Below are 13,564 nucleotides of genomic sequence, written 5' to 3' on the forward strand. Positions count from 1 at the left end.
TGTAATGCTACATGAATCATAGTAGTTGTAGCTAGCTGTAATGCTACAGTTGTCATAGTAGTTTTTGCTAGCTGTGATGCTACATGAATCATAGTAGTTGTAGCTAGCTGTAATGCTACAGTTGTCATAGTAGTTGTAGCTAGCTGTAATGCTACATCTGTCATAGTAGTTGTTGCTAGCTGTGATGCTACATGAATCATAATAGTGGTAGCTAGCTGTAATGCTACATCTGTCATAGTAGTTGTAGCTAGCTGTAATGCTACATCTGTCATAGTATTTGTAGCTAGCTAAGTGTCAATACTGATAGGAACAGCTTTCTCCATTCAAATTTTACGTTAACATTAAAATTACTCTACAATACTGATGAGGGATCAGCTACTTGAGAGTTACTATCACCTATGGTGTTGGTGTGGGGGCTGTGCTTGGCAAAGTGGGTGGGGGTATATCCTTCCTGTTTGGCCCTGTCCGGGGGTATCATCGGATGGGGGTACAGTGTCTCCTGACCCCTCCTGTCTCAGCCTCCAGTATTTATGCTGCAGTAGTTTATGTGTCGGGGGGCTGGGGTCAGTTTGTTATATCTGGAGTACTTCTCCTGTCCTATTCGGTGTCCTGTGTGAATTTAAGTATGCTCTTTCTCTCTTTCTTTCTCTCTCTCGGAGGACATGAGCCCTAGGACCATGCCCCAGGACTACCTGACATGATGACTCCTTGCTGTCCCCAGTCCACCTGGCCATTCTGCTGCTCCAGTTTCAACTGTTCTGCCTGCGGCTATGGAACCCTGACCTGTTCACCGGACATGCTACAGGTCCCAGACCTGTGTTTTCAACTCTCCTGAGACAGCAGGAGCGGTAGAGATACTCTTAATGATCGGCTATGAAAAGCCAACTGACATTTACACCTGAGGTGCTGACTTGCTGCACCCTCGACAACTACTGTGATTATTATTATTTGACCATGCTGGTCATTTATGAACATTTGAACATCTTGACCATGTTCTGTTATAATCTCCACCCGGCACAGCCAGAAGAGGACTGGCCACCCCTCATAGCCTGGTTCCTCTCTAGGTTTCTTCCTAGGTTTTGGCCTTTCTAGGGAGTTTTTCCTAGCCACCGTGCTTCTACACCTGCATTGCTTGCTGTTTGGGGTTTTAGGCTGGGTTTCTGTACAGCACTTTGAGATATCAGCTGATGTAAGAAGGGCTATATAAATACATTTGATTGATTGATTGATTATTGTGGTGTGTTGGGGTGTTGTGGTGTGGTGTGTTGTGGTGTGCTGTGGTGCAGTACGGTACAGTATGGTAAGGTAAGGTAGATACATTATGCCTCCAGCCCCAGGTCCTACCATGGCAAAGCCCACGTCAGCCTTCTTCAGGGCTGGTCCATCGTTAGTCCCGTCTCCTGTCACCGCCACCACTTGTCTCTGGTCTGTCAAGCAGCTGTCTATGATGCCTAGAGGACAACACACAGGGGTTCAGTTCAGATGAACAGAATACAGTAGAGAGGAGTGGAAGTGGGGCCGCTCTCTCACCTTTAACCAGTGTGTGTTTATCAGTAGGGGAGGATCTAGCCAGGACTCGCAGTTTAGGCCACACCTTGTCCATGCGCTCCTGCTCAACCTACAGAGGAGAAGGTACATGTTCATCTATCAGAACATGAGGGTCTTTTATCTACTGTATGTTCATCTATCAGAACCTGAAGGTCTTTTATCTCTGTTCATCTATCAGAACCTGAGTTTTTTTTATCTATGTTTCCTGAGATCTTCCTAATATGGAGTTGCACCACCACCCCCCTCCCCCCACCCCCCTCCCCCCCCATCCCCCTCCCCCCCACCAACTGCAAATAACATATTATACAAACTGTTGAGCGTGAAAAACCCAGAAATAAGGGATCATAGCTTTCACCTGAATTCACCTGAGAGATGCACAAGAGCACTGTACCTCTTCTCTCTCTCTCTCTCTCTCTGTTTCTCTCTATTTCTGTCTCTCGCTCTCTCTCTCTTTCTGTCTCTTTCTGTCTCTTTCCCTGTCTCTTTCTCTGTCTCTTTCTCTGTCTCTCTCTCTGTCTCTCTCTCTGTCTCTCTCTCTGTCTCTCTCTCTGTCTCTCTCTCTCGCTCTCTGTCTCTTTCTCTGTCTCTCTCTCTCGCTCTCTTTCTCTGTCTCTCTGCTGCAGCGTACCTCTCCCTTCTCGTTGCGGATCCTCCTGTTGAACTCCTTTCCGTCGATACACAGGAAGTCTTCTCCAGGGTGGATGATGCCACACTTGATGGCGATGGCCCTGGCCGTGTTGATGTTATCACCTGTCACCATGCGCACCGTGATTCCCGCACGCTGGCACCTTATAATGGCATCTGGTACCTGCAGGGCACACGCAGACGATATGACGTTTAGCATACACTATTTACATGGTAAATCCAAACTGACTAACAACACAGTGAGTGTTTTCATTTTAATATAAAATGTCCCCAACAGGAATTGAACCCACGACCCTCTCATTATTACTGCCATGCAACTACCAATTAATTCACACAGGATGCAAACAAGCACACACACGCATGCACAAACGCACACACACACTCACACACTACGTTTAGTTCACTGTGGGCTATCTTTCCTCTACAAAGCAACACATCCTGCCTCGCTGGCACCATCACAGGAGAACCAACAGTAAAGCAACACATCCTGCCTCGCTGGCACCATCACAGGAGAACCAACAGTAAAGCAACACATCCTGCCTCGCTGGCACCATCACAGGAGAACCAACAGTAAAGCAACACATCCTGTCTCGTGGCACCATCACAGGAGAACCAACAGTAAAGCAACACATCCTGCCTCGCTGGCACCATCACAGGAGAACCAACAGTAAAGCAACACATCCTGCCTCGCTGGCACCATCACAGGAGAACCAACAGTAAAGCAACACATCCTGCCTCGCTGGCACCATCACAGGAGAACCAACAGTAAAGCAACACATCCTGCCTCGCTGGCACCATCACAGGAGAACCAACAGTAAAGCAACACATCCTGCCTCGCTGGCACCATCACAGGAGAACCAACAGTAAAGCAACACATCCTGCCTCGCTGGCACCATCACAGGAGAACCAACAGTAAAGCAACACATCCTGCCTTGCTGGCACCATCACAGGAGAACCAAATCATTTAGAGCATCAGAGGCAGCTGGTGTTGTGGAGGAGGAGCGTTACGTGTGTGTGTGTGTGTACACTGCTGCTAAAATGATTATTGATTAGATGTAGTACCACCATTACACTGCTGTTTATTGATTATTGATTGCCATTACTGGGATTCTCTGCCTCTGACCCTATTACAGGGGCTGAGTCACTGGCTTGCTAGTGCTTCTCCTTGCCGTCCCTTGGAGGAGTGCATCACGTCATGACAGATTTTCTTTTGCTATTCTCGACCCTGCCCCTTCTCAGCCCTCTCCCGTACTCCCTGTTCACCCATGACTGCGTGGCCATGCACGCCTCCAACTCAATCATCAAGTTTGCAGACGACAATACAGTTGTACTCTCAGGAGGCTGAAGAAATTTGGCTTGTCACCAAAAACACTCAAACTTTTACAGATGCACAATCGAGAGCATCCTGTCGGGCTGTATCACTGCCTGGTACAGCATCTGCTCCGCCCACAACCGCATGGCTCTCCAGAGGGTCGTGAGATCTGCACAACGCATCACCGGGGGGAAACTACCTGCCCTCCAGGACACCTACAGCACCCAATGTCACAGGAAGGCCATAAAGATCATCAAGGACAACAACCACCCGAGCCACTGCCTGTTCACCCCGCTATCATCCAGAAGGCGAGGTCAGTACAGGCGCATCAAAGCGGGGACTGAGAGACTGAAAAACAGCTTCTATCTCAAGGCCATAAGACTGTTAAACAGCCATCACTAACATTGACTGGCTGCTGCCAACATACTGACTCAACTCTAGCCACTTCAGTAATGAAAAATTGTTGTAATAAATGTATCACTAGCCACTTTATACAATGTTTACATACCCTACATTACTCATCTCATATGTATATACTGTACTCTATACCATCTACTGCATCTTGCCTATGCCGTTCGGCCATCGCTCATCTATATATTTACATGTACATATTCTTGCACAGGGCAGGGTCAAGATCCAGGGTCTCGAGCTTGATGACGAGTTTGGAGGGTACTATGGTGTTAAATGCTGAGCTGTAGTGGATGAACAGCATTCTCACAGGTATTCCTCTTGTCCAGATGGGTTAGGGAAGTGTGCATTGTGATTGCGTTGTCTGTGGACCTATTGGGGCGGTAAGCAAATTGGAGTGGGTCTAGGGTGTCAGGTAGGGTGGAGGTGATATGGTCCTTGACTAGTCTCTCAAAGCACTTCATGATAACGGAAGTGAGTGCTAAGGGGCGATAGTCATTTAGCTCAGTTACCCTTGCTTTCTTGGGAACAGGAACAAGCATCTTGAAGCATGTGGGAACAGCAGACTGGGATAAGGGTTGATTGAATATGTCTGTAAACACACCAGCCAGCTGGTCATGCTCTGAGGACGCAGCTGGGGAGGCAGTCTGGGCCGGCAGCCTTGCGAGGGTTAACACGTTTAAATGTTTTACTACTTAAATGTTTTACTTACTGTTTTACTCACGTTGGCTGCAGTGAAGGAGAGCCCACAGGTTTTGGTAGCGGATCGTGTCAGAGGCACTGTATTGTCCTCAAAGCGAGCAAAGAAATTGTTTAGTTTGTCTAGGAGCCAGACATCGTGGTAACGAGGCTGGTTTTCCTTTTATAGTCTGTTGTTTGATTGCCTTGCGGAGGGAATATCTACACTATTTGTATTCGTTCATGTTTCCAGTCACCTTCCCCTGATTAAAAGCAGTGGTTCGCGATTTCAGTTTTGCGCGAATGCTGCCATCAATCCACGGTTTCTGGTTGGGGAATGTTTTAATAGATGCTGTGGGTACAACATCACCGATGCACTTGCTAATAGACTCGCTCACCGAATCAGCGTATTCATCAATGTTATTGTCCGACGCTATGCGGAACATATCCCAGTCCATGTGATCGAAGCAATCTTGAAGAGTGGAATCCGATTGGTTGGACCAGCGTTGAACAGATCTGAGCACAGGCGCTTCCTATTTTAGTTTCTGTCCATAAGGCTGGGAGCAACAAAATGGAGTATTGGTCAGATTTTCCGAAAGGAGGGCGGGGAGGGCTTAATATGCGTCGCGGAAGTTAGAATAACAATGATCCAAGGTTTTACCAGCCCTGGTCCCGCCCTTCACACCCGCCCTTCTTCTTACCAGAGAGATGTTTGTTTCTGTCGGCGCAATGCGTGAAGAAACCAGGTGGCTGTACCGACTCTGATAACGTATCCCAAGAGAGCCATGTATCCGTGAAACAAAGAACGTTACAATCTCTGATGTCTCTCTGGAATGCTACCCCTGCTCGGATTTCATCAACCTTGTTGTCAAGAGACTGGACGTTGGTGAGTAGTATGCTCAGGAGCGGTGCGCGATGTGCCCGTCTATGGAGCCTGACCAGAAGACCGCTCCGTCTACCCCTACTGCCGTTGTTTTGGGTCGCCTACTGGGATCCGATCCATTGTCCTGGGTGGTGGACAAAACAGAGGATCCGCTTCGGGAAAGTCATATTCCTGGTCGTAATGTTGGTGAATTGACGTTGAACTTATATCCAATAGTTCTTCCCGGCTGTATGTAATAAAATCTAAGATTTCCTGGGGTAATAATGTAAGAAATAACACATAAAAAAACTAAATACTGCATAGTTTCCTTGGAACGCGAAGTGAGGCGGCCATCTCGGTCAGTGCCGGAAGTTAAGTCAGTTAAGAACAAATTATTATTTACAATGACGGCCTACTGTCCTTTTGGGTAGGACTTGGTTTATCTATTTTAATAGTGATTACTACATATTTTAACTTAATAGGATCTCTGTGTAAAAAACAATCAGAATTAAATATTAGTATGTAATACAATCTCTGTGTAAAGAATAGAATTAGACACATAAGGGTCTGACTAGTGTTTCCATGACAATTATAAATGTTCTGATAACTGTACTTAAGTATTATATTTTCTTTTCTTATGTTTTCATCTAGTGGCGAATTTGGGTACTGTGGCTTTAAATGAGCTCATTTTCAATTCAGACAAGCTCTAGTTTTCCATCTTACCAGGCCTTGGTTAAAGATAAGTCTGTAATTACTTTCAAGGTATTAGAACATGCTTTTGCTAATTCAGATTCTGTTTCTATAATATTTATGTTTTATACATGTTTATTATTGTTTTCTACATTCCGATGATGCTAAGCTAATTGCGCTAACTATTGCCCATTCACGTAACATTGTGTGTTAGCATGCTAGCTATCGTTTTGTAACGGAATTAAGATTCTTTGGTTTTTGGATGTATATAGCTATTTTAAGTTATTAAGCTATGTGGACACTTAGATTGTGTGTATATGTTTAGTGACACCTTTCCTGTGATGTAAATTGTCGTCATTTCTGCACGGTCATGTGGGCTAGCTACGCTCGTTTTCTTGTTTGATAACTTGTGATAGAGATGCTGTTCTTCCATGTGTGTGAATGTATATAGTGACTTTTTCTCATACATTTTCTCCTTTCTGTATCTGTTAGTTTTACAAACAAAATATCTTCTACTAAAGATTCTTAATGGTACGAATGCCTCCTGAATCCTTATTGGAAGAGTGTAGGCTGTCTGCCATGCTTTGTAGAGGGCAAAACAATTAACATTAACCCAAATATAGAAAGGTGATATGTATAGTAACAAGATCACTAGTGAAAAACAGATATTGTCACACCCTGATCTGTTTCATCTGTCTTTTTGCTTGTCTCCACCCTCCAGCAGGTGTCTCCCATCTTCCCTCATTATCCCCTGTGTATTTATACCTGTGTTCTCTGTTTGTCTGTTGCCAGGTCGTTTTGTTCGTCAAATCTTACCAGCGTTTTCCCCCTTGCTCCTGTCTTTTCTATAGTACCTGTTTTCTAGTTTTCCCGGTTTTGACCATTCTACCCTGAGCCTTCCTGCTGTCCTGTACCTTGTCCCACCACACTGGATTATTGACCTCTTACTGCCCTGACCCTGAGATTGCCTGCCGTTCTGTACCTTTTGTACTCTGATCTGGATTACTGACCTCTGCCTGCCCTTGACCTGTCGTTTTGCCCCTTGTTCTAATAATACACATGTGTCAATTCGAAATTTGTTACTGGGTCTTCCCTAAACCGTGATAGTAGGAACTGGCCACTTGGAGCAGCTCCACAATGCTGTCTCGGGGGAGCAGCTTACGAGCAGCCTCTCTCCTATACAACCGAGAATCAAACACCTTCCGAACTTCCGTCACAATCTCCTCTTCCTGCAAGGAGCCACCGTTGGATGACACGAGGATGCAAATTCTTATGGTGGGAGTCCATACCCTGGCAAACTGCCATGACCAGGAGTGCAAGACTTTGCTGGAGCAATTCCACGGATTCCCCACTGGGCAGCGGGTCACACCCATAATCTCCCAGCCTACCCCAGTGTCCTGAAAACCCCACTTACCTCCTCCAGAGCGCTACACTGGAGATTTCGGAACCTGCCGGGCTTTTCTCTCCCAATGCCTCCGCAATTTTGAGCTGCAGCCTTCTTTGTTCCCCTCGGACCGCTCGAGGATAGCGTGCATCATAACGCTGATGTCCGGGAGGGCACTCGCCTGGTCCACGGCAGTGTGGGAGCAACAGTCTGCCATCTGTCTCAGTCTAGAGGAGTTTGTGACGGAAGTTCGGAAGGTGTTTGATTCTCGGTTGTACAGGAGAGAGGCTGCTCGTAAGCTGCTCCAAGACTACGTCAAGACTTCCGTAGTATCGCAGACTAGGCAGTGTATTTTCGCACGTTGGTAGCTGAGAGTGGAACCCATTATTATCAGAGGTGGTCAAAGATGAGCTTGCAGCCTGGGAACTGGCCATGGACCTTGACTCCCTCATAGCCTTGACCATCCGGATCGATGGGCGGCATCGAGAATGTAGAAGATAATCTGTGCCTTGTCTCCCTTGTTCCCACCTTGCCTCCGAAGAATCCCAGAGACCTTTGAAGTCTGTCCGAGTGAACCCGACGTCACCCAAGTTCTCTCGGGAATCACTGAGGGCTGCTGACTCACCTCCTCCGGAGTCCAGGCACCTAGGTAGGACTAGATTGACTCTGGCTGAGCGCATACGATGATTCCACACCCAGAGCTGTCTATATTGTGGAGCTACGGGACATTTCGTAGCTAATAACCCATTCTCAAACCGGTCTCATCAAGAAGGGGCGAGTACTCTGGTGGGTCTTATGGATAACTTTTCCTCTCCCCTTACTCGTGCCCCTTTCCATGCCATCCTGCTCTGGGGAACCAGTAGAAATCTCTCTGGGTACACATCAACTCTTGGGCCAATGAGTTTTTTGTTTGCTACCCTGGCCTCCGAGCTGGGCATCCCCACTCAGCCCCTCTCCATTCCCATGGACGGGTCACTCACAATACCACTCGGGTGTCAGGGAATCACCGCGAGGCAATCGAATTCATGCTGATTAAGTCTCCTACAGTTCCCGTGGTGCTGGGATTCTCTTGGCTCTAGCAACACAATCCCATCATAGACTGGACTGCTGGTGCCATTATGGAGCCCATTCTGCCACACCCATTCTCCAGAATGGAGCCCATTCTGCCACACCAATTGTCTGAAGTCAGCGCACGTCTTCCTGTGGGCTTGGAAGTTGCCCCGGACCTCTCCCCCGTTCCCGTGGAGTACCAGGACCTCCGAAAGGTGTTCAGTAAGGCTCGGGCCACTTCGCTTCTGCCGCACTGACCATATGACTGCGGGATTGATCTTCTCCCAGGCACCACTCTGCCCCGGTGATGACTGTACTGTGTCTTTGCCGGGTCTGGAAACCAAGGCTATGGAGACCTACATTGAGGACTCCGTAGCTGCAGGGTTCATCCATCCTTCTGCTTCCCCTGCTGGGGCAGGGTTCTTCTTTGTGGAGAAAAGGACAGAACCCTGCGCCCGTGCATCGACTACCGGGGCCTTAACCTGCTTGGGATAGGGGGCAACATTTTCAGTTTTGGATGAATAGCGTGCCCAGAGTGAACTCCCTCCTACTCTGTCCCAGATACTAATATATGCATATTATTATTAGTATTGGATAGAAAACACTCTGAAAATGTTTGAATGATGTCTGTGAGTATAACATAACTCATATGGCAGGTGAAACCTGAGAAAAATCCAACCAGGAAGTGGGAAATCTGAGGTTTGTAGTTTTTCAAAGCTTGACCTACCAAATACAGTGTCTATGGGGTCAAATTGCACTTCCACTAGATATCAACCGTCTTTAGAAACTTTTTTCAGGCTTCTGCTATAAAGGAGGGGGGAATGGGAGCTGAATGAGTCATGGGTCTGGCAGAGTGTCTCAGGTTCATGACGCGCGGTCCCGACAGAGTCACGAGAGAGTTAGCTCTCGTTCCAGTGCTTTTCTACAGACAATGGAATTCTCCGGTTGGAACATTATTGAAGTTTTATGTTAAAAACATCCTAAAGATTGATTCCATACATCGTTTGACATGTTTCTACGACCTGTAACGGAACTTTTTGTTTTGTCTGGACGTAGTACTCGCGCCTCATGAAGATGGATTACTGGGCTGAACACGCTAACAACAAGTGGCTATTTGGACATAAATGATGGACTTTATGGAAAAAATGTGTCATTTATTGTCGAACTGGGATTCCTGGGAGTGCATGAAGATCATCAAAGGTAAGTAAATATTTATAATGTTATTTCTAACTTCTGTTGACTCCAACATGGTGGATATTTCTTTGGCTGGATTGGGTTCTGAGTGCCGTACTCAGATTATGCTTTTTCAATAAAGTTTTTAAAAAATCTGACACAGCGGTTGCATTAAGGAAAAGTCTATCTTTAATTCTGTGAATAACACTTGTATCTTTTATCAATGTTTATTATGAGTATTTCTGGGATTTGATGTGGCTATCTGCAAAATCACCAGATGTTTTGGAATCAAAACATTACTGCACGTAACACGCCTATGTAAACTGAGATTTTGTATATAAATGTGCACATTATCGAACAAAACATGCATGTATTGTGTAACATGATGTCCTATGAGTGTCATCTGATGAAGATCATCAAAGGTTAGTGATTAATTGTATCTCTATTTCTGCTTTTGTGACTCTATATTTGGCTGGAAAAATAGCTGTGTGTTTTTGTGACTTGGCTCTGACCTAACATAATCATATGTTGCGCTTTCTCTGTAAAGCCGTTTTGAAATCGGACACGATGGGTAGATTAACAAGGTGTCGAGGGGTTCCGCTAGCGGAATGCCTGCGCTAGAAAGGTTAACGACATCACAGTGAAAAACCGCTATCACTCATCTCCTCTGCCTTCAAGCCGCTCCAGGGTGCCACCGTGTTCCCCACGCTGGACCTACGGAATGCCTACCACCTGGTGCGGATACAGGAAGGGGATACAGGAAGGGGATGAGTGGAAGACTGCCTTCAACACGGCCAGCGGTCACTACGAGTATCTGGTCATGCCATTTGGCTTTGCCAATGCCCCAGCTGTGTTCCAGGCTCTGGTAAATGATGTGCTCTGCGACATGTTGAACCGGTTCCTCTACCTCGATGACATCCTCATCTTCTCTCGCTCGGCCCAAGAACATGTGCTCCTCATCCAACAGATTCTCCAACGCCACCTGGAGAACCAGCTTTTTGTGAAAGCGGAAAAGTGCAAATTCCATCCCCTTCCTGGGTTACATCATCACTGCAGGGAGTGTACAGATGGATCCCGGGAAGTGGAAAGCGGTGGTGGATTGGCCCCAGCGTACGTCCAAGGGTGCAGCTGCAAGGTTTCCTGGGATTCGTCCACCTTTTGCTGACCGGGCATTCCGGAACTACAATGTGGGGAATTGTGAGCTTCTCGCGGTGAAGATGGAGGAGTGGAGGCACTGGCTGTGGTGGATTGGTTTTCCAAAGCCACCAACTTCCTCCCTCTCCCCAAGCTACCCTCTGTCAAAGAGGCCCAGCTCATGGTGCAGCACATCTTCGGGATCCATGGATTCCCGGTGGACATGGTCTCCGACGGAGTCCTCGGTTCTCGTACCATTTCTGGAAGGCGTTCTGCACGCTCATTGGGTCATCGACCACCCTGTCTTTCGGGTTCCACCACCAGTCCAATGGCCAGTCAGACGAGCCAACCAAGACATGGAAACGACTCTTCACTGCCTGATCTCCGCCAATCCCACCAGCTGGAGCCAGCAACTACTGTGGGTCGAATACGCCCGCAACACCCTTCCTTGCTCTTCCATGGGACTCTCTCCCTTTGAGTGTTCCCTGGGCTATCAGCCCCCACTCTTCTCTGAGGAAGAGGTCTGCATACCTTTGGCCCAGATGTCTGTCCACTGGCTGCTGTCGTCGTACCTGGAAGCCAGGTCGGCCCTTCTCAAGACCACCTCCAGGTTCCGACAACAAGCGGACTTCCACCGGACCCCGGGCTCCCCAGTATCGTCTCGGACAGAAGGTAAGGCTGTCCAACCGGGCTCTACCTGCAAACTTTCCCCCCGTTTTATCGGCTCTTTCCCTATCTCCAAGGTAATTATGCCCCTCTGCTGTTTGTGTTCTGTTGCCCCGTACCCTCTGTACACATCCCACTTTCAATGTGTCTAAAATCAAACCCATGTCCCACAACCCTTTGTCTTCTGTATCCAGACACCTTGGGGGGGGACAGTGATATGATACTTCTATATCTGGACAGAGAACGACCCAGTTCTAGAGTTCTGGCCCAGTTCTAGAGTTCTGGCCGAGTTCTAGCGTCTGGCACAGTTCTAGAGGTCTGGCACAGTTCTAGTGTTCTGGCCCAGTTCCAGCCCCCATTCCCTAGATAAGTGCAGTACTTTTGGCAAGAGCCAAGGCTGGAGAAGAGAAGGGTAAAAGAGGAGAAAACTCATAAAAAATGGAGAGCGTTGGAAGGTGACTTGGTAACAAGAAGCAAGAACAATAACTTATTTTCTCTCTCTTCTCTCCCTCTATCTCTTTCTCCCCTCTCTCCTCCGTGCTGATTCATTGTGTATGCCACAGTTTATATTCTCTTTGGTTATAACATAAGCATGCATTAAAACATATCTATGCATTATAATGTATGTATGCATTATAACGTATGTATGCATTATAACATAGATATGCATTATAACATAAGCATGCATTATTACAAAGGTATGCATTATAACATAGATATGCATTATAACATAGATATGCATTATAACATAAGCATGCATTATTACAAAGGTATGCATTATAACATAGATATGCATTATAACATAAGCATGCATTATTACAAAGGTATGCATTATAACGTATGTATGCATTATAACATAGATATGCATTATAACATAAGCATGCATTATTACAAAGGTATGCATTATAACATAGATATGCATTATAACATAAGCATGCATTATTACAAAGGTATGCATTATAACATAGATATGCATTATAACATAAGCATGCATTATTACAAAGGTATGCATTATAACGTATGTATGCATTATAACATAGATATGCATTATAACATAAGCATGCATTATTACAAAGGTATGCATTATAACATAGATATGCATTATAACATAGATATGCATTATAACATAAGCATGCATTATTACAAAGGTATGCATTATAACATAGATATGCATTATAACATAAGCATGCATTATTACAAAGGTATGCATTATAACGTATGTATGCATTATAACATAGATATGCATTATAACATAAGCATGCATTATTACAAAGGTATGCATTATAACATAGATATGCATTATAACATAGATATGCATTATAACATAGATATGTATTATACCATGTATGCATTATAACATAGATATGCAATATAACATAGACATGCTTTATTACAAAGGGATGCATTATAACATAGATATGAATTATAACATAGATATGCATTATAACATAGATATGCAATATAACATAGATATGCATTATTACAAAGGTATGCATTATAACATAGATATGCATTATAACATAGATATGCATTATAACATAGATATGTATTATACCATGTATGCATTATAACATAGATATGCATTATAACATAGATATGCATTATAACATAGATATGTATTATACCATGTATGCATTATAAAATATGTACGCATTATATCATATGTATGTATTATATCATAGTTATGCATTATAACATATTCATGAACTAAAACATAAGCATGCATTAAAACATTGGTATGTAAAATAATAAACTTGTCAAAAACGAATGTAGACATTAAAAAATGAATTGCTATAACTTCCTCAATCTCTTTTACAATGGAGGAGTAGTAGTATAATGGAGTAGTAGTATAATGGAGGAGTAGTAGTATAATGGAGGAGTAGTAGTATAATGGAGTTTTAGTATAATGGAGTAGTATTATAATGGAGGAGTTGTATTATAATGGAGTAGTAGTGTAATGGAGGAGTAGTAGTATAATGGAGGAGTAGTAGTATAATGGAGTAGTAGTATAATG

The 13,564-nt window shown here is 45.0% G+C and overlaps 1 protein-coding gene across 8 annotated transcripts in view; it reads right to left on the bottom strand.

Annotated features, from left to right (window-relative positions):
- The window catches only part of LOC109881588 (plasma membrane calcium-transporting ATPase 2), a 247,987-nt gene that overhangs the window by 35,754 nt on the left and 198,669 nt on the right, over positions 1–13,564 (bottom strand). For all 8 annotated transcript variants that reach the window (XM_031828360.1, XM_031827317.1, XM_031830468.1 and 5 more), the window contains 3 exons: positions 2,177–2,356; positions 1,531–1,618; positions 1,345–1,451 (listed from right to left, as the gene is read on the bottom strand). In XM_031828360.1, the coding sequence (XP_031684220.1) occupies positions 1,345–1,451; positions 1,531–1,618; positions 2,177–2,356 (375 nt within the window). The remainder of the gene's footprint in view (positions 1–1,344; positions 1,452–1,530; positions 1,619–2,176; positions 2,357–13,564) is intronic.

This window comes from Oncorhynchus kisutch, linkage group LG1, assembly GCF_002021735.2.
Source record: "Oncorhynchus kisutch isolate 150728-3 linkage group LG1, Okis_V2, whole genome shotgun sequence".
Taxonomy (NCBI): domain Eukaryota; kingdom Metazoa; phylum Chordata; class Actinopteri; order Salmoniformes; family Salmonidae; genus Oncorhynchus; species Oncorhynchus kisutch.